This window comes from Armigeres subalbatus, chromosome 1, assembly GCF_024139115.2.
Source record: "Armigeres subalbatus isolate Guangzhou_Male chromosome 1, GZ_Asu_2, whole genome shotgun sequence".
In the NCBI taxonomy this organism is placed as follows: domain Eukaryota; kingdom Metazoa; phylum Arthropoda; class Insecta; order Diptera; family Culicidae; genus Armigeres; species Armigeres subalbatus.
This window is the reverse complement of record NC_085139.1, coordinates 271,779,554-271,799,777: the sequence shown is the minus strand read 5'-3', so window position 1 is coordinate 271,799,777 and position 20,224 is coordinate 271,779,554. Positions and strand designations below refer to the sequence as shown.

Genomic DNA, 20,224 nt, shown 5'->3' with positions numbered 1-20,224 from the left:
GGTACGGAAAAAGTTCCGAATTACATATCTGGAAGCTTATCTCAATTTTTTGATTTTTTCCAAAACGTATCTATCATACAGTTCGGAACTTTTTCCGTATCATACATCAATCAGATTTTAATTACATTTTGTCTAGAATTTATTATAAGCATTTTAAAATGATCTCCTATGCTGAGCTGTAGGATCTGTCAAAGTTAACACCGTCGTGTGTCTTCTTCTTATTTTTACTTGGATTCGTCTATAGAAATCAGTGCTAAAATTTGCGAACGCAACCCAGGTAGGCTCAAGCCGCATTTTTTTTTCTTCAAAGTCCGACTGCACGCAGTTTTCAGCAGCTGGTTGTAAAATTATTTTACGAAGTGTCTTCCGGAATCGGTAGAAATTATCGAGGTTTAAGTGAAAGTGTGTCTAAATTTGCAATCTTGGTGAGCTATGTCGGAAGTAGCAGGAGAAAAGCTATCAAAAAAGTAAGTTTCACTTCTGGAGCTGTGAGGTGGAGAAAAGGGTTGAATTTTCCACGTCGAGCGGAATGTGTTGGTATTTTTAGAGGGTTGCTTGCGATTGTGCGGGAAGTGTGCGGAGGAACAAGCAGAAAGCTGCTGATGCAAACAAGAGACAAAATCAGTGAGAAAAAAAGTTGAAAGTGCACGTGTTTTGCTTTGAAATACGCTGGTTTTCTAATTATTTTGATAACTTTATTTAGATAAATTTTACAAAACTGTAATTTTAGAATTATGTTGTCTTTTAGACGAATAATTCGTTCGTATTGTTTAGTAAACAAAGCAAATACGATAGAACGATGTGTGACATCGATTTTCTCCTCCAGCGAAATCGTGCGACTCAAATCAACACGCCAAAAAGCGTACGTAATTTGTCATCTTGGGTGGATCCGGCAGGGTTCCAACAGATTTTGCATCTTGGTGTCCAAATTTTATGAGAAAAAAAAAATCACCATTGAATCCCATAAAATTTTATTTATCGTATTTTTGTCAATTATTTTCAGTGAGCTGAAACGCCGACTAAAGGCGGAACAAAAGGCCAAGGAGAAGGAAGAGAAAGATAAACAGGCGGCGGCCACCGGAGATTCCGGTGCAGTTGCCAAGCCCAAAGCCGAAGCCAAACTGAACGAGGAGGAAATTTCACCGAACGAGTATTTCAAGTTGCGGAGTACCGCCGTGGCGGAGTTGAAAAAGTCGGAGCAAACCCATCCGTACCCGCACAAGTTCCACGTGAGCAGCTCGTTGGAGTCGTTCATCGAAAAGTACAGCCAGCTAAAGGATGGCGATATGCTGGAGCAGGAGTCGCTTTCGGTGGCCGGAAGAATTCACGCCATTCGGGAGTCGGGTGGAAAGTTGATTTTCTACGATCTGCGCGGTGAAGGCGTCAAGCTGCAAGTAATGGCCAACGCTAAGCTGTACGAGAGTGAGGCTGTGAGTGGTTCAATTTAATGACAATCAAAAATTAGTACATACTAGTGTTATTTAATTCATTGTTAATTCTTTTCCAGGCTTTTGTAGAAGACACATCTCGTCTTCGACGTGGAGATATAGTCGGCGTCCAGGGTTATCCTGGAAAGACTAAAAAGGGCGAGCTCTCTGTTATCCCTAAAAAATTGAAACTGCTGTCACCTTGCTTGCACATGCTGCCTCACTTGCATTACGGACTAAAAGATAAGGAAACGCGCTTCCGCCAGCGATATTTGGATCTCATTCTGAACAGCAACGTGCGCAATATTTTCCAGGTACGCGCCAAAATCATCAGCTACGTGCGACAGTTCTTGGATGGTATGGGTTTCCTTGAGGTGGAAACGCCCATGATGAATATGATTGCCGGAGGGGCGACCGCTAAGCCTTTCGTTACGCACCACAACGATTTGAACATGAATCTGTTCCTAAGAATTGCCCCGGAGCTTTACTTGAAGATGTTGACCGTAGGCGGGCTGGATCGTGTCTATGAAATTGGTCGCCAGTTTCGTAACGAGGGCATCGATTTGACTCACAACCCGGAATTCACGACATGTGAATTCTATATGGCTTATGCCGACTATAACGATGTGATTGAACTCACTGAAAAGATGGTCTCTGGCATGGTCAAGAGCATCCACGGTTCCTACAAGATTAAATACCATCCGGAAGGACCGGAGGGTAAGGAATACGAAATTGATTTCACCCCTCCTTTTAGGCGTATTTCTATGCTCAGTTCGCTCGAGGATATTCTCAAGGTCAAATTCCCCGCCCCGGAAACATTCAACACCGCGGAGACGAACAAGTTTTTGAGCGAATTATGCATCAAACACGAAGTCGAGTGTCCACCGCCACGGACGACCGCCCGACTGCTGGATAAACTGGTCGGTGAATTCTTGGAGGAAAATTGCATCAACCCGACGTTCATCTGTGACCACCCGCAAATCATGTCCCCGCTGGCCAAGTACCACCGTAGCGCCGCCGGTTTGACCGAACGTTTCGAGCTGTTCATCATGAAGAAGGAAATTTGCAACGCGTACACCGAGTTGAACGATCCGGCCGTCCAGAGAGAGCGCTTCGAGCAGCAGGCAGCGGACAAGGCCGCCGGTGACGACGAGGCTCAGCTAGTGGATGAGAATTTCTGCACGGCACTCGAGTACGGCCTTCCGCCAACCGGCGGCTGGGGTATGGGTATCGATCGATTGACCATGTTTCTCACCGATAACAACAACATCAAGGAGGTGTTGCTGTTCCCGGCCATGAAACCGGACGATCCAAGCCGAAGTCAGCAGCAAGCGGATGAGGCAGCAGCAGTTGCAGCCGGAGCAGAGACTACCAAGTAGGTGCCGCATTTTTCCGTGTTGAGCATGAATGGTACTATAGTTAGGAACAACAGTGCGAAGGATTGTTGGGTGGTCTCAAATCAATGAGGAAAATGCGGAATAAATGGTCGCATTTCGGAACAAATTTCCGCCTCAAGGGTTTTTTTTTTCCTGGATCCGAACATCCTTTATGGGTACGTTATTTATTTGAAATGGCCCGGCTTTGTATTGAATTACTTGAATGTTAGGCTTTACTTTATATTTGATATATGTCGACCCGATTTTGTCACTCCCTGATTTTGTCTATCCTCGATTTTATCTCGTTTTCGACCCGATTTTGTCACCCCAAAAATTTTAGTCGTTCTCTCAATTTTCGTAAATAATACCGCAAACAAGCATTTTCGACATAAAAATAACGAGTACCGTTCACGCATTTTGCCTTTCCAAGGCATGAACTGATTCATATTTGAAAAATAAATTAAAAAATTGAAAATATTTTTTCCGATTTTGTCACAAGCCCTATTTTATCACCCCAAAATTCACCAGGGGGGGTGGTAAAATCGGGATATTACTGTAGTTTGAGTACGATGACGAATTTCTGGTATTTTCAAAGCTTCCTAGGTGTGGAAGTGAGCGGCATTGCTATCGGTTAGTTGGCCACCTAAGCGATTGCAATTATGCTTATTCTGCGTCTCGTATGAGGTGAGGCGTTTCGAATGAAGTGACATTTTTCGATTACAATTGTCGATACCTCTCATTTGAATTACACGGTCGTCTCACGTGTGGGAGAAATTTTACCATCAAATTTCAAAAACGGGTAGTGCTCAGAAGTTTCATTCTTGGAAAAAGTCCCTAAGCAAAATTTCAGCTCAATCGGACTTCGTTAAGTGTTTGACCAAAGCGGGCATTGACTATTTTGAAACACGAAAATTTCCCAAGGGAAGGGGGGGTGGTCAAGAAAAATCCGAAACCGTTTTTTTTATGCAAAATGTCTTAGAAATCTCGCTTAACTTTTCAAAAGGACCTAAGTAACATTTTTTCATGAATTAATTTGAATAGCGCAATCAACAGAACGACATGAAAGCTATTGATTGCAGTATTCAAATTAATTCATGAAAAAATGTTACTTAGGTCCTTTTGAAAAGTTAAGCGAGAAATGCATATGAAAAAAAGATATTTTAGTTACCAGATAAAGATTGTCGCTGTCGTCGCTGTCCGGAACATCTTTTGCTGGCGAGGATCTTCTTCTTCTTCTTTGTTGGCATTACATCCCCACACTGGGACAGAGCCGCCTCGCAGCTTAGTGTTCATTAAGCACTTCCACAGTTATTAACTGCGAGGTTTCTAAGCCAAGTTACCATTTCTGCATTCGTATATCATGAGGCTAACACGATGATACTTTTATGACCAGGGAAGTCGAGACAATTTCCAATCCGAAAATTGTCTAGACCGGCACCGGGAATCGAACCCAGCCACCCTGGTCTGCTTTGTAGCCGCGCATCTTACCGCACGGCTAAGGAGGGCCGCCGTTGCTGGCGAGGATAGGGGAGCTAAATAGCAAAGAAGGAAAATCCATACGATTTGACAGCTTGCTACCCAACATGTTCCGGACAGCAGAACAAAGGGAACCGAAGCGACAATCTTTATCTAGTAACTAAAATATCTTTTATATGAAACGTCGAGATCTGACGTTATCTTAAAAACAATTCTCGCTTAACTTTTCAAAAGGACCTAAGTAACATTTTGTTCATTAATTAATTTGAGTACTGCAATCAAAAGCTTTCATGTTTCATGTTCTGTTGATTACCCTATTCAAATTAATTCATGAAAAAAATGTTACTTAGGTCCTTTTGAAAAGTTAGGCTAAATTTTTTTGAGGAAAATTTACTTTTTAGGATTTAAAAATGTTTTGAACTTTGGAATTTTTTTTTGATGCCAAATGTCTCAAAAATACATGAAACGTCAAAATTTGGTGTCATCAAGAAAAAAAAAATTTGGAAGGAATTGACTTTGTGGGACTTTTTCCAAAGTCCCAGTCATTTTTTTCCATTTTTTTTTTCGAGGTAACACCAGATCTTGACGTTTCATGCATTTCTAAGACACCTGGCACCAAAAAAAAAAATTTTGATTTCGAATTTTTCCTGTACCCAATATAAGCCCAATCATAAAATTAAATTAGATTTTGCATTAAAATATCATGAGGAGATCAAGTTATGCTATTTGTAAGAAGTTATCAATATAATGTGCAATTGGTTTGTTCTTATCCATAATATATCTTGATTTTTAAATAATATTTCGGTGCAAATTTTTGATATTGTTGCCTTTTCTTTTATCTCTTATACCAATGTTAATCTGTTCATGACTTCTGCCTGGGAAAAGTTATCCGCACAGTTTTTGTTAAACAAAATGATTCAACCAACACATACCCCTTACCTTCTGACCATAAAGACCATAAAGTGACATCATACAGATCAATTTATATGATTTACACTAGGATTCATCCGTTCTGAAAATGGCTACATCTCAGTTGTTTTTCAACCGATTCACTCAGGTTTTTCACCAATCTTATAGCCAACTCTTTTAACTTCTGGATATTACAAGAAAAAAACAGGATACATATTCATTTTAATCAAACATATGTTTATGTATGATACTGCCACCCGTGTTTTTATTTCATCTTTTCAGAAATCTAGAAGTTTATTTGTCAATTTGTGAACCAGAACGATGAATATTCTCCTATTTAAAACAGGACATTTCTTGACGAACTATTGGTATCTCTGAAGACAGCATCTTTTTAAAACTAGCTGGTGTTAAAGACATCCAGGACATGCTAATTGAAACTTGGTGAGAGAATTCCATTATATACATATATTGACCAAACTGTATTGTATTAAAATCATATTATAAAAAAATAACCAGCAGGGCACCTGATTGAAACGATTTGGATAGGAAGAGTGGAATCGCCAACTTCCTATTGTTAACATCTCGTGGATAAAGGGCGGGCTCTTCTCCCCATCTATTGGGTCAATCTGGGAAATGAGGGCTAGATTATATTATTGTATGTACGAACTTTCTTCTGGAAGGAGATTCTCTATTTATCCCGTGGATTCGCATAAGTGTTTCTGCTTATGGAACCACCCCACCCATTTTTGGCCCTTCATACAGGAGTTTGATGAAATACAAACAATAGTATAATCATGATCAAATCGTTTGTCAGATATGGCCAGTGCTATCGGCAGGTGCCTTGCTACAATAGATGGTTGTATCATCATCATCATCAATAACAAACAGTGGCGTAGCCAGAAAATTGGTCTGGGGGGGTTTTCTGAACATTTTTTTTTGGAAAAAAAAATTTCTTCTGAAAATTTTGTCTCTGGGGGGTTATGCCCAAAACCACCCCCGTGGCTACGCCACTGATAACAAATATTTGTTAAGAGTGTTAAGACTTGTCGATAGGGGTCGTACACTAATTACGTAAGCGCTTATGGGGGGAGGGGGGTCTGCCATTTTCTTACGCTAAAAAATAACTTGCATAGGAAAAATCTTACATGGGGGGAGGGGGGATTGAAAAATCTTGAAAAAATGCTTACGTAATTAGTGTACGGCCCCATATCTAAACCGTTAGATAGATGTTTGAAGGAACTTGAGAATATTTGTCATTGTGACGAATAGTGGACTACGGGCTTATTAACATTAGAACATTCCTTATGCATCTTCCTGTTGGAAATCAAATTTTCGCAAATGGAAATAAAATAAAGCAGCAAACCAATTGACCTTTCCCGTCAGTTTTTTTTTGTTGGCATGTAAAAAATGGGACGTTTAAGTTTATGATATGTATTAGTATGGAAATCTAATTAACTTTCTAAAAATCGCCAAAAATAGCAAAAAAAAAAATCTTTTTTGTGATCTTTGGTAGCGACATGCTTTATTTGAGTGCAAATTGATTACGAAACTTCATGTTTAAGGCATTGCGGCGACAGGATTTTCCAGTGTTTATGTTAATCGGCCATTTCACTCAATGATACAAAACATCTTAACAGTTTTTCGGGATTTCTAGAACAAACTTTCTGATTTCATTAAGTCAGCTCAAAGAACTGACAATTTGGAATCAACTATTGATGACTCGTAAGATGACTAAGGGCTGTTTTCTTCACCTCCGCTTAACTCGTAATCTGTGCTTAACCATACGTTTGAACTTGTTTTAAGCATTAAGCACTAAGCACCTGCTTTAAGCACTTTAAGCACTAACCCAAAAAATTGCTTACGTAATAAGTGTACGACCCCTAACGAAGTCCGATTGAGGTGAAATTTTGCATATGAGCCATTCTCTGTGGAATCACGATTTTTTTTCAAGATTTCAATTTTGATAATCACAGCTAATCAGGTCTTTTGTAGGACACAGTTTTCATAATTATTTAGCATAAGTTCATGCGGCGGTACACCTGTGTTCAGAATAATAGCCACGGAAGCCGTTTTTCATACAAAATGGTCAACTTTGACAAGCTGTAACTATGCCCCTTGATGACCGATTGAGCTGAAATTTTGGCAGTGAACTACAAATATGATGAATTTCACACATACTAAGTAAAATTTTTTTTTCGAATAACGCGTTCAAATATTACGCACTAGGTCAAATTGCAGTTTTTGTTTTGGAAATATCAGAAAAACAATTAATTGAAATGTTATCAATTTGAATTCAGGTGCTGCGAGACACTAAGTTTATAATTTAAAAAATATAAATTGTTGGATTTCACATGAATTGGCCAATATAACAAAAATTAAAACTGCTTTTTTTTTTTAACAATTTGACCTAGTGCGTAATTTTTGAACGCGTCATTCGAAAAAAAAAATGATACGTAGTATGTGTAAATTTCATCATATTTTTAGTTCACTGCCAAAATTTCAGCTCAATCGGTCAACGGGGTACCAAGTTACAGCTTGTCAAAATTGACCATTTTGTATGGAAAACGGCTTCCGCTGCTATTATTCTGAACACAAGTGTACATACAGCACGTGCGAAATATAACGGCCACTCATGAAATCTCTAATTAATGCAATCTATGTTATAAGCGAATGGTAGATTCGGAATAAGACTGACTCGTTAATCAGTACAAGTTAACTTTTTATGCTTCAAGGTTTCCAGATTTCAGATATAAAGTCGTAACTAAGAGTGTAACATTGCAATCAACAAATATTTGTACTCCTAATTTCTAAGATAGATCTATAAATGATTCATACAAAAAGTGTTACATAGGATGGAGTCAAAAATGACCAATTTTTCCGTTACGTAATTTAAGGATCTTCCCTAACGGGGTATTCGGAGTATCAAACAATCATAATATCCAGTTTTTCAACTGCCTTTATTTGATTCTCAAAATACATTTTTGTTCCATACACAATGTTTAACTATATTATATTCCAACATTACACTTTATATTCTTATACGATCATACGCACTTACATGGAATAATGGATAGGTGAAACTTGTTTACCTAATAGCACATACAAACAGACATAACAATATAGCACTCATAAAATATTTCATCGTTCACCGATCTACTGGTCGACTCGAATAGTGGTTCGTTGTGATCAAGTAACCATTCGTAGCGCGCCTCAATTTTGCTCGGGTTTCATGTTTGCTTACTACCGCCCTCTTCCGCCATGCCACATGGTTCGTGTTTCGCTTGCATCCTCATATTTTATTACCCAATAGTGAATAAAATTGAATTGCCGTTTCTTTTTTAGCACCGAAGTTTTACTCACTTTTTTATTGAATGTGAAACTACTCAAAATTTTAGTAGTTCCACTTTTAATGAAAAGTAAAATTTTCCGTGGGAAAAAAGAGTCAGCAATACAATTTAAATCACTGGTGAGTAAAATCAAAATGAGGGTGTAAGTCGACGTTAACAACAGAGGTCGTTTTGTCATCGTTGAATGTTCTACGTGTTATGTCTGTTTGTCTGTGCTAAAACTCTTACATTATGGTCGAAGTTTTGGAGATTTCCGCTCAACGTTGTCCTTGTAAAGAATAAAAAAAAAAACATGATAAAACTCATTAAAAGTAAACGTTCCCTATCTTTATCCAGAGAATCGAACTTATTATCCCCGTTCGTATCCTGTCGAATGCCGCACTGCGTTGTTCGTTGCGTAAAATTTAGTCTTCTGCAGAGCTGAGATTCTCTTAGCGATTATCTGCCGGCTTTCTACTGCGGTGGTTGTCCATAACCGTAGCCATAGGCTCCCTGGGGCGGAGGGCCCTGTGGCCCTGGAGGAGGCATTTGACCACCTGGCGGACGCTGATACTGATAACCTTGGGCCGCTTGTTGGTATTGACCCTGGGGTGGAGGAATCGGAGAGTAACCTTGCTGATGGTAGCCATGGGGAGGATACGGAGCCGGGCCTGGGGGTGGTCCTTGTCCTTGGGGCCCTCCTGGAGCTGCTTGGGGATAACTGCCTGGTGGTTGTTGGTGCTGAGTGGATGGTGGCGTGGCGCTGTAGGACTGTGGCGGGCCCGGCGGCTGTTGACCGGGAGCCTGTGGTTGAGGATAGCTGCTTTGTGGGGGATGTTGGCCAGCTGCCGCCGGAGGAGATGTGTATGCTTGGGGAGGTACGGGACCAGGGGCTCCTGGAGCTGCCGTTGCATAACCTGTGGAAGTGGTTGGTGGCATTGAGGCGTGCGAAACGCTGGCAGGAGGGGCGTTCGAGCTCGGACTGGGCGAAGAGGTCTGACCAGGTGCTGGACTTGATTGATTGGTGTAAGTTGGTGCGCCGCTCGTCTGGGTTGAAGGAGCGCTTGCCGAAGTTGGTTGACTTGGGGCGCTCGTCGTTGGAGGACCATGAGGAACAGGTTGGCTTGATGGATAGCTGGAAGGATATTGTTGTGGCGGAGGATAGCTTGGTTGACCACCAGCCGGTGCATACCCTGACGGTGGCTGTCCATAAGCATTCGGAGGATTTGGGCTTCCATAACCGGGGTAAGCATGTGGCATCGGTGGTCCTCCAGCAGGCTGTGGTGGATACTGTCCGGGCGGTCCATACATTTGCGGTTGTGATGCTGGAGAATTGGGCGGCCCTTGTTGGTAGTTTCCTTGTTGTGGCCCACCTTGTGGCCCCTGTGGAGGTCCTGCGGTAGGATACGGAGATCCTTGTGGAGGTGCCGAACCAGAAGTTGTTGGAGGCATTCCACCATGATGATATGATTGGGGAGCATTAGGAGGATAGCCTTGAGCAGGATTGGGTGGTCCATATGGTGGATAGCCTGGTTGGCCTTGGTATGGTTGATTCGGTGGAGGATAACCGGGATAGTGGCCATGCTGTTGATAGGGACCGCGCTGAGGAGGATAACCTTGGTTTTGTTGTGGTATGGGTGGTTGCTGCGGTGGAACGCCTGGTCTTCCAGGTTGTCCGGGAGCCGGTGGCCCCTGATTGGCGGCAGTTTGTCCTGCGGAAGATGTTGGTGGAGGCGCTTGAGGACCTCCACGATAGCCTGGTTGCTGATTCGGTGGAGGAGGATGAGCTTGGCTAGTGGGTGGTTGAGGTGGTGGCTGAACACCTGGTTGAACTGTCGGCGGTTGTTCGGCTCCAACTGGAAGCGCGCCACCCGGAGCAGCTGATTGGTTCGGTCCCGGTGTTTGGGCCTGTGGGCCATGAGTTGGATCGCCTTCGTGACCTGGCATTGGCCCTGGGGCCGCACCACTAGGAGGAACTCCATGCATTGGAGGACCACTACCGTGTTGCAATACATGGGGAGGCTGTGGAAATATCAATTTATGAATTCAAGCTCTTTCTGGTAAAAAAGCGAATGTCGCAGGAGAGTTTTCGTCATCAACATCCCCTCTTTAAACCCTTCCAACCCCCGATTAAGATTTCAATAGGAGGAAACATCTTTGAGAAAAATAATACAACAAAAGTTAGGGTATCGTCAGGAACTACCGGCAGGCTTTTGCGTTTCGGCACACCCCCCTAAAGTCCCGATTGCATTTTTATGTTTCGGTTCAACTGCATCGTAATTTCTCAATTGAGCACACAGTTTTGAGTTTTGACAAAATAGTAATTTCTGTCTTTGGTTTTTGAGTCTGCCGGGAATTGGACCTTACCAAGATTACCATCCGTGGCCCTTTGGCATAGCCAAAATTAGAGGAACACGAAAACAAAGTTTTTAATTGTTAATCAATAATTTGATTCTTTCCTACTGTTTTACTATTTTTACACAGTATTGATTATATAAGCAGTTTAATGAAACCAAAAGGTGTACAAAATATTACTTTTGTTGTAAAAAATCGATGAAGGTGGGAAGGTGCAAAATTTGATGGTTCTCTGCAGACCCCATTTGCGGGAAAAAGTTAAATAAAAGTGACAAGCAGAGGATTTGTTTCACCCTTATCCTGGATAGAGCTAAATGTATTTGATGGTAATGTTTTGGTAAGAATTATTTCTGACTCCCTGGCATAGTGCATTGATTATGACAGGCAAAGAAAAACATTCAATTAGTCCTGCGGAAATGCTAATAGAACATAAAGTTGAAAAGCAGGCCAAGTTCCAGTTGGAATGTAGAACCATTGAAAAAGAAAGGGAAAATGGATTTCTGTCTAACGCTGTCGATTATTACAAAAATGAAGTAGTTTTATAGACCAAATTAATTAAAATCGAACTTTTTTTTTTGAGGACGTGCTACTGGATACTGATTAGATAAAAGATGTAATAACATAGCGTCATAATTGCGGAAAAGAACCTATACGACTTACCGGCAACAAAGCTTGAATGTTATGCTGCGGATCCGCCAGATTGGCCAAGTACACCAGATTCCGGTGCAATGCAACGTGATAGGACATACACTCGTGCGCTTTGCCCATATTTTGGAAGTCCTGAATAGTTTGGATCAATCCGGCGTTTTCATCCAATATTTTCTGGATGTGCATCGGACTAGGCGGAGGGCCCTGGCCCCGATTCATCGGACCTCCGGGTCCACCTCGGTTCCCCGGATTCGGGGGCTGTTGAGATTGCTGCTGAAATAACAGGAGTAATTTTTATTTATAAGTCACCCTGTGATAGCACATAAAATTGCAACATTTTTGAAAAATCTGAATTGCTCAAACAAATAAACTAACCTGCTGAGAGTAGGCGACCGACATGTTTGTTTTTTGTTTGGAGCTTGTGCAGCAGACCTGACTATTAGCTGACAACGCGCTCAATCTTCAGTCGACTTCTGCTGGTTTATTCCAGTGGATGAAAAGAAAAATATGATTATTTTGGTTGCCAAGTGGCTGGAACTGCATTTTAATTATGATTTTGAAAGTTAACTTACCGTATTTTAGCAATTTTTACTAGATTTGATCAGCAGCGGCACAATCTTCATGCGAAGGTGACAATCACGCACAGAAAAGAGTGACTTATTAGTGCTGTCCAATGAGCAGCTTGAAGTAGCTCGAAGTTGTTCCCGTCCTGCTCGTTCTTTTTTGTCAACAAACGGGCATGAGCGTGACAGGAACAACTTCGAGCTACTTCGAGCTGCTCATTGGACAGCATTATTGAGTTACTGGACGCGCATCGCGTATGTACCTCCAAGGTCCATAATCAAAGGTATTCCCGGACTACGCGAGTGACGTGAGTGATACACGGAGTTTAAGCCAGGGCGCTCAGATCATTTTTTGATAAATCGAAAACTTCTTTACTGTAGAAAAATGCGTGGACACCCGTTTGTGTCTATGAATTTGTGAATGGATTGTCTGATTTTCGGGATTTTCTGGCTCATCGGTTCGTTTCGTTCGGGATTCATGGTGAATCGTGAATCGTTAAAATACGGCTTAGAGTGAAATCAGTAGTGATTCAGTTTAGTTGCAAATTTTCGAATACTGTTCTACATATATGAGCCAAAATAGAACAAACTCACAGGCTTCCACAGCAGTGTTCTATTCATGTTTGATTATTTTTTCATTAAATGAAATGATTATGTTGCCACTGAAGAAAGCAAAGTGGATTGATCCGTACATAAAATGACGCATTCATACACCAAAACAATTGAAAAATATTTGAATCTCGTGATTCATTTGTGGTTCAAATCTGCAGAAAATAGAACTGAGCGGTATAACAGTTTTAAGCTTTTGAGTCTCGACTGTTATAAAAACCAGTGCAGACGCGATGCGGAGACACGTATTGGCCTATGGGTAATCGATCATTCGGCTGATCGATTTGGCGGACTGTTACACTAATTTACATTTATGATTAATTATTTTAGAGCGTCTTAGGGGAAATGCTACAAGGTTAAAAGACTATTATTCTTCCATTTACTTCCACTATTAACTTTTTTTATGTATCAACAATCAGATACGTATTGTTTTCCTACTTGGAAACTTCTTCAGTCGATAACAAACACTGAAGAAGTTTCCAAGTAGGAAACGAAAATACGTATCTGATTGTTGATACATAAAAAAAGTTAATAGTGGAAGTAAATGGAAGAATAATAGTCTTTTAACCTTGTAATTTACATTTTTTACACACGCTGGCAAATCCAAACTTAATCTTGTGGAAATTTTCTTTTCTATAAACTACTACTCATGAATATAATGTGGAGTTTTTTGTGAGTGAAGGTCAACTTTCCCAAAGAACCCATATTTTTTGAAGCCTCTAACTATTTTTAAAATCTAAAACAAAAACCGAAAAAGTGCTGCACGTGATAACTGGCCTGAAAAATTCACCTGATGTTCGTTTAAAATTGGGCCAATCTTATAAAAAGGACTTTTTCGATTATTGTTTTTTATTTTAAAAATAATTAGAGGCTACACGCGAAAAAATGTTGCGATTGAAACTACCATTCCGGGGGTAATTTAAGAATACGCACCGACGATTTTCAGCAGACAACAAACCCGTTTGATTTTACCATGCGCGCAGTAAAAATCAACTGTGGTCCTGGTGGTATGTTGTTACATGAACTAAATCAGTGGTGAATTTGTCCGAATGCATGATTAATTTAACTGAAAATTTGTGGTTGTTTTAAAAACATGGCGTAGTCTACAAAATAGTAATTGTTACCATGGATTTTTTTTCTGTGTATGGGTTCTATACACGCACAGCTGAAAGTATGCTCTTTTGGGCAGAAATACACTCTTTTCCGGGAGAATGGGACTACCCACAAAAGGAGTAAAATTTGACGCATAAAAAGAATAAGTTTTACACACTTTTCCTGTTTTTATGCATAAATGTTATTCATTTGTGAATATAAGATAGTCATAATTGTGCATGATATTTATTCCTTTTTGTGTGTAGTCCCATTCTCCCACGAAAGAGCGTACTTTGAAGTCATAATTGAATACTTTATAGTCAAAAGAGCATACTTCAAAGTCTCTTGTGTGTAAACTTTTTTAGCAGTGTACACGGATAAAATGAAAAAAGCTAGTTAGCTTACTGTTTATTCCTTCTGGAGCTTTTACTAATTTTAATTGTTAAAGGGATTATTAATAAATTTACCTTAGATTAACTTTTAAGCATTCCAATGATTTTCTGAAAAATAAACTTTTGAATGCTTAACAAGATCGCATTGTTACTCTTGTGACTTGGGAAAAATATTATACTTTCGTCGTTCAGTAAGGTAGGTCGAAGCGTAGCCAAATTTGTTAAGATTTTTCAGATTTTTCCAGCGGATTATTCACCTATACCACCTAGGCCACGGGGTGACTGAAGTGCCTAAAACGCTCTAACTATCGATTATTTGCAATAGTTGTCCTATCTCCATATACCGGTGCTATGTCAATTATGCGACTATTTCTCAGCCCCTTAGGCCTAGCCCGGTAAACTAAACCACTTGGGACCTTCATAGTGTTTCCCTTGATGAGGCCATGGGGTGACTGAAGTGCCTAAAACGTTCTAACTATCGATTATTTGCAATAGTTGTCCTGTCTCCATATACCGGTGCTATGTCAATTATGCGACTATTTCTCAGCCCCTTAGGCCTAGCCCGGTAAACTAAACCACTTGGGACCTTCATAGTGTTTCCCTTGATGAGGCCACGGGTGACTGAAGTGCCTAAAACGTTCTAACTATCGATTATTTGCAATAGTTGTCCCATCTCCATATACCGGTGCTATGTCAATTATGCGACTATTTCTCAGCCCTTAGGCCTAGCCCGGTAAACTAAACCACTTGGGACCTTCATAGTGTTTCCTTGATGAGGCCACGGGTGACTGAAGTGCCTAAAACTCTCTAACTATCGATTATTTGCAATAGTTGTCCTATGTCCATATACCGGTGCTATGTCAATTATGCGACTATTTCTCAGCCCCTTAGGCCTAGCCCGGTAAACTAAACCACTTGGGACCTTCATAGTGTTTCCCTTGATGAGGCCACGGGGTGACTGAAGTGCCTAAAACGCTCTAACTATCAATTATTTGCAATAGTTGTCCTATCTCCATATACCGGTGCTATGTCAATTATGCGACTATTTCTCAGCCCCTTAGGCCTAGCCCGGTAAACTAAACCACTTGGGACCTTCATAGTGTTTCCCTTGATGAGGCCACGGGGTGACTGAAGTGCCTAAAACGTTCTAACTGCCGATTATTTGCAATAGTTGTCCTATCTCCATATACCGGTGCTATGTCAATTATGCGACTATTTCTCAGCCCCTTAGGCCCAGCCCGGTAAACTAAACCACTTGGGACTTTCATAGTGTTTCCCTTGATGAGGCCATGGGGTGACTGAAGTGCCTAAAACGCTCTAACTATTGATTATTTGCAATAGTTGTCCTATCTCCATATACCAGTGCTATGTCAATTATGCGACTATTTCTCAGCCCCTTAGGCCTAGCCCGGTAAACTAAACCACTTGAGACCTTCATAGTGTTTCCCTTGATGAGGCCATGGGGTGACTGAAGTGCCTAAAACGCTCTAACTATCGATTGCGAATAATACTTAAGTCTAAATACTTAGGTGGGATGTCAAATCAGGTTTGGGTTCCAATGGCCAATGTTTATTGCGGTCTTAGGACTATTCTACGGTATTAACACAAAAGTGTACAACTTTGTAAGAAATCAGATTGTGACCACAAATGATGTGCACTTTTGTCTGAATTTCGCAACTCATGGCGGTCATTGGTATCTGTGAAACTGGTTTTGTGTATCCCACAGTATCCAAATCTGATTTGGCATACTTAGTACTTTTGCTCATGGTGATGTTGATGACCACTTAGCAGTAATACCAAAAATTAATAGGCAGAATACTTCAGTCATACTCTGTTATTACAATACCAAACATATAACAATTTATTATTCGTTGGGTATTAAAATACCTTAGCATGTTATGCCTGAAGTAGTTTGCATATTAGTTTTTGGTATTTTACCTCTTATGCAATGCTAGTTCATATCAACTTCTGCTATCGAGGTCGTCACTCCTGCTCGGGTACTCCTAGTATGCTACCTCTATGTATCACTGCAAAATTTTCTATTCTTAATAGTATTTTGGATTTATTTGTTTCGATTAAATCGTTCTAAATTTAAAACAAAATATAATGTTTGTCGTTTCTTCCTCTTCCCATATAGCTGCGCGGAGAAAGACATTATCACCTTTTGGGTGGATTAACTTCCGGGACTCGCTTCGTTGTAAAAAGTACAACACCTTCGAAAAAAGCTCGCTTATCGTTCACAAGAGGGGCGGTCTGCATAGGTCTGCATGAGTGATCCAGGACTATGCGAGTCCCGGAAGGTCAATCATTTTTTTTGTGGATCAGTCATATCCAAATGTAGGAATAATATAGAAAAGAATGATTGGGTTTCAGTTTTATTGTACTACATCCAATTTTTATTATTATTTATTAATTTCTTTATTAATTAAACATACCTATTAGATTTAATTAGCTCAACATTGCGGCAAAATTTGAAGATTTGCGCGAGCATCTTGCATGCAAGTCATACTATGCTCGGGCACAACTGCTCGCGCACTTTATTTTGCTCGCGCACTTTCATGCTGCCCCCCTTTTTTGTTGCTCATGGTGAAGTTGACTGCTCGCGCACTTCGACCGCTCGCGCATTTAACAGCGATTTTTCAAGATCATAGTTCAGACACTTCTAGAAGCACCAAATCATATTATGAAATATCTTCCAAGTTCACAACTTATCCGGACATTCGTACTTGGAGCAGATCGTTCCTCCTGAACAAGACCAATATCGGCATGGCCGTTTCTGTGAAAATTAAATCCAGGTCCTTTGGAAGTTCTAGAGGTAGGTTGCTTGATTAGAAGTTTGTTCCATGGCACACCTTGAAATAAATTTCTCTTTTCAGATTTCTCAATTTACGATTTCGCCCACTCAGGGCAGTTGAAAGGCCGTCGGCCAAAAGCCAACGTTCTTGCCGTCGATGATTGCGAAGCTGATGACGCAATGGATGACGAAATGGTCCCAGTCCAAGGGAATCAAAATGGGAAACAATTGGTACCCAGTGTCCAGGAGGAAGGCGTCTATTCGGACTACACAATCGATATATGGTTTATTATATCGGAGTTCGTTCGACCGGAAGATGTTGGTCGCTTTGCGTTAATCTGTCGGAAAACAGCAGAGGTGGTTCAGTCAGACAAATTTTGGCACCATATCTATCGAAGGCACTACGATCGTACTGTAGATCTCCCGCGGAGGCTTCAACCGGATTTTATGCTGATGCTGAAAGGCCTTCGCGCACGCACCATCCGATCTCTGTATTACTGTTATGAACCATTTACGCATCGGATCGCTGCTACCGCTTTTACCGACCCCCACCGAGTAACAGGCCGTCTGCTCATATTTTCTTGGTATACAAAGTGTAAAGCAACTTGGAACTATTATTTCAAGCTGAAAACCAAATTAATCCCAGGCAGTAGAGCGGACCAGTCCGCTCGAATGCAGAAACAAAAAGATTCCTTGCAGTATTTGCAAGACACGTATGCAAATGCAGAAGAAGGCTGTCAGATATTGATAATTACGACGCAGACCATGCATCTGTTGCCGCAGTACCATGAACAGTTGACTGTAAAATCTTTTACGCAAACGTTGGCCCAAGGTTTCACAAACTACAAGGTGCGACTGCAGATGGCCAACTATTGCCAGCGAGTGGTGGACGAGATATTGTTCGTGCCCGTTCGAAAGGTTCGAGTGCTGGACTGGTGGAATCCGGAGTACTATCAAGTGGATCCTACGATCGAGAAGGAAGTGGATGATGAGTCAGAACCTCATCAAGATATGGAATACGATGCGGATAATGTATATTGGGATGACTAGATGAATTGTGTTTTTATTTAGACAAGCCTCCCGGAATTCAAAACTAAATGCACTCGCGTTTTCAAGGGCCCATTCAATACGGAAGCAGCACATAACTGATAGTTTATTATTTCACGCATGCTGCGATGTATTGTATTGAATGATGTAGGTTAGGGTGGTTCAAAAAATCGATTTTGCTCCACAGTGCTCATCTGATTCTTTGCCATGTTCTGAGTGTCCTCTGAAAATTTGAGCTCATTTGGATTAAAACTGATTTAGCACAAGCCGTTTCAAGTTTGCATGCAAATTAGTATGGGGAAATTTATTTTTTCATTATACTTCCCCATCAAGCGCATGTTAAAAGAAAACCTACATAGCTAAAAGGAATACTCAACAGCTTTCACTCAGTGAAAACCGCATCTCAATTAATCGTTCCAATAATTAGTAATCGAATTTAATCTATACCGTGGTTTTCTGGAGCTAATTGCATAACTCATCAACAGGCAACATTGCTGCTCGTGGCGCGAAAGATAGCACACACAAATTCAGGCTACTATGTTGCACTGCACATTTCACTGATGCCCTCAAAGAAGTTTAACGATCATGACTAAAGATTCGCAACCTGTCCTAAAATCGATTACTAATTATTGGGGCGGTTAATCAACATGCGGTTTTCATTGGGTGAAAGCTGTTGAGTATTCCTTTTAGCTATGTAGGTTTTCTTTTAACCTGCGCCTCATGGGGAAACGTCAATAAGAGTATAATGAAAAAATAAGTTTCCCCATACTAATTTGCATGCAAACTTGAAACGGCTTGTGCTAAATCAGTTTTAATTTAAATGAGCTTAAATTTTCAGAGGACACTCAGAACATGCTAATGAATCAGATGAGCACTGTGGAGCAAAATCGATTTTTTGAACCACCCTAATGTAGGTACTTATGAAAACGCGAGTGAATTTAGTATTGGATTCCGGGAGGCTTGTCCTTAGTAATATACTTATTATTTATCCATATGATATATCACATATAGGAAGAGATAGATTTTAAACCTATCAAGTTTATAAACAACTTTGTGATAAGTACCTATTAGACGTTTGAAAAAAAAATTGGAACTTAGTTCTCTTCATCCTATAGCAAAACCCATTGCTATCTGTCAGAGTATGAGCGAAACATAGCCATACTGTAAAACCCATAAAGAATTGTCATTCATTGGTTTTGTGAAGAATATCTCAATGTACGCCAACATCAACGACATGGTTGCGGTGTATACTACCCCAGTCTTCAAAGAGCATCCTTTTTTGCGAAGGATTCACAAAAGTATGCACTCACAAAAAACTCCGCATTATATTCATGAGTTCACACATGGATTTTTGCAATGGGGGTAGCGAAATAGATTCCATATTTTCGACACATATATTCCATGCGCCCACATGCATTGCATGAGTGTTCACACATACTATCCATGTGGATCATAGTATCCATGTGTGAATTTGTATGCAATTAAGTATGTGCCGACGCATGATATTCATATTTCAAAATACATGGATTTTTGCCATAAAGTATGTGTCGATTTTCCTGAGTGTGCTTTGAAAAAATGATTCACTGTGTGATGCACTGGAATATCCAAGATGAATACACAGCTAGGTGTTCCAATCTGCCAAATTCACGGTTCAGCCATCTTGGATTTTAGTATGGGAGAGCCAGCTGGTTTGTTTATGTTTTGCACCGAAAATGAATTTTTCACCCCCGCCTTCTTCTCGTCCATAAATTGGGCAGATTGAAACACCTAGCTGTGTATTCATCTTGGGAATATCAACATTTAATTACTCCTTTGCACACTTGATTGAAAATACTGCATCATTGATTTAAATCATTTCAAACTTGCTCCTTTTCGATCAGGGAGGTGTAAAACGAAAAATTGCAAGTCGGAACCTCACAAGTTTAGGCAAGATTTTGGACGCTAATAGCGTTTTAACCTTTCGATCTATTTTTGAGATTTTAATATAATTCTTCTCGTATACTCTCCAGCAATTTGCCAATTCCATTGAAACTATTGATTTATTAACGACAACATATTTAGATCTCTCGATGCTATTGTCGAGAGCAACAGTTGGAAAAGTAAGGCGCTAATAAAAAATGCATATTCACGGCAGTGCAAATGTAACGGTACGTACGCGTGTTTGATCTGCCACCGAAGCTCAATGGTGATGATTTATGTGTTATCGGCGC

General features: G+C 40.5%; 3 protein-coding genes across 8 annotated transcripts; 2 read left to right on the top strand and 1 right to left on the bottom strand.

The window, feature by feature from the left end:
- The first annotated feature begins 286 nt into the window (after positions 1-286).
- LOC134207604 (lysine--tRNA ligase-like) lies at positions 287-2,930 on the top strand. 2 transcript variants are annotated; one of them, XM_062683315.1, is made up of 3 exons: positions 287-467; positions 1,004-1,430; positions 1,508-2,930. In XM_062683315.1, exons 1-3 carry the CDS (start codon positions 433-435, stop codon positions 2,804-2,806), a joined length of 1,761 nt encoding a protein of 586 aa, XP_062539299.1. In that variant the 5' UTR covers positions 287-432; the 3' UTR covers positions 2,807-2,930. The 2 variants fall into 2 exon arrangements, with proteins under 2 accessions (XP_062539299.1, XP_062539298.1); XM_062683314.1 differs by lacking the exon at positions 287-467 and adding an exon at positions 609-862.
- A 5,196-nt stretch (positions 2,931-8,126) lies between these two features.
- LOC134207602 (basic proline-rich protein-like) lies at positions 8,127-12,244 on the bottom strand. Of its 4 annotated transcripts, none has more exons than XM_062683310.1 (4): positions 12,090-12,244; positions 11,893-11,990; positions 11,530-11,790; positions 8,127-10,536 (listed from the first exon to the last, which is right to left on the bottom strand). In XM_062683310.1, the coding sequence occupies exons 2-4, from the start codon at positions 11,914-11,916 to the stop codon at positions 8,989-8,991; spliced, it is 1,833 nt and encodes a 610-aa protein (XP_062539294.1). In that variant the 5' UTR covers positions 11,917-11,990; positions 12,090-12,244; the 3' UTR covers positions 8,127-8,988. The 4 variants fall into 4 exon arrangements, with proteins under 4 accessions (XP_062539294.1, XP_062539296.1, XP_062539295.1 ...); XM_062683312.1 differs by having other exon boundaries at positions 11,530-11,787; XM_062683311.1 differs by having other exon boundaries at positions 11,893-11,993; positions 12,090-12,243.
- Positions 12,245-16,146: 3,902 nt separating this feature from the next.
- On the top strand, positions 16,147-19,100 carry LOC134214233 (transmembrane protein 183-like). 2 transcript variants are annotated; one of them, XM_062693643.1, is made up of 3 exons: positions 16,147-16,988; positions 17,050-17,999; positions 19,026-19,100. In XM_062693643.1, the coding sequence occupies exons 1-3, from the start codon at positions 16,670-16,672 to the stop codon at positions 19,083-19,085; spliced, it is 1,329 nt and encodes a 442-aa protein (XP_062549627.1). In that variant the 5' UTR covers positions 16,147-16,669; the 3' UTR covers positions 19,086-19,100. The 2 variants fall into 2 exon arrangements, with proteins under 2 accessions (XP_062549627.1, XP_062549635.1); XM_062693651.1 differs by lacking the exon at positions 19,026-19,100 and having other exon boundaries at positions 16,150-16,988; positions 17,050-18,100.
- The last annotated feature ends 1,124 nt before the right edge of the window (positions 19,101-20,224 follow it).

Excerpts from the sequence above, each read along its gene's own strand:
- LOC134207602 (XM_062683310.1), bottom strand. The coding sequence starts at position 11,916 with ATGTCGGTCGCCTACTCTCAGCAG. Across the intron at positions 11,791-11,892 it reads CGGTCGCCTACTCTCAGCAG|CAGCAATCTCAACAGCCCCC; the intron begins GTTAGTTTATTT and ends CTGTTATTTCAG. Across the intron at positions 10,537-11,529 it reads ACATTCAAGCTTTGTTGCCG|CCTCCCCATGTATTGCAACA; the intron begins GTAAGTCGTATA and ends ATATTTCCACAG.
- LOC134207604 (XM_062683314.1), top strand. The coding sequence starts at position 735 with ATGTTGTCTTTTAGACGAATAATTCGTTCGTATTGTTTAGTAAACAAA. Across the intron at positions 863-1,003 it reads AAATCAACACGCCAAAAAGC|TGAGCTGAAACGCCGACTAA; the intron begins GTACGTAATTTG and ends AATTATTTTCAG. Across the intron at positions 1,431-1,507 it reads AGCTGTACGAGAGTGAGGCT|GCTTTTGTAGAAGACACATC; the intron begins GTGAGTGGTTCA and ends ATTCTTTTCCAG.
- LOC134214233 (XM_062693643.1), top strand. The coding sequence starts at position 16,670 with ATGCAAGTCATACTATGCTCGGGCACAACTGCTCGCGCACTTTATTTT. Across the intron at positions 16,989-17,049 it reads GTCCTTTGGAAGTTCTAGAG|ATTTCTCAATTTACGATTTC; the intron begins GTAGGTTGCTTG and ends TTCTCTTTTCAG. Across the intron at positions 18,000-19,025 it reads TGGAATACGATGCGGATAAT|GAAGAGATAGATTTTAAACC; the intron begins GTATATTGGGAT and ends TATCACATATAG.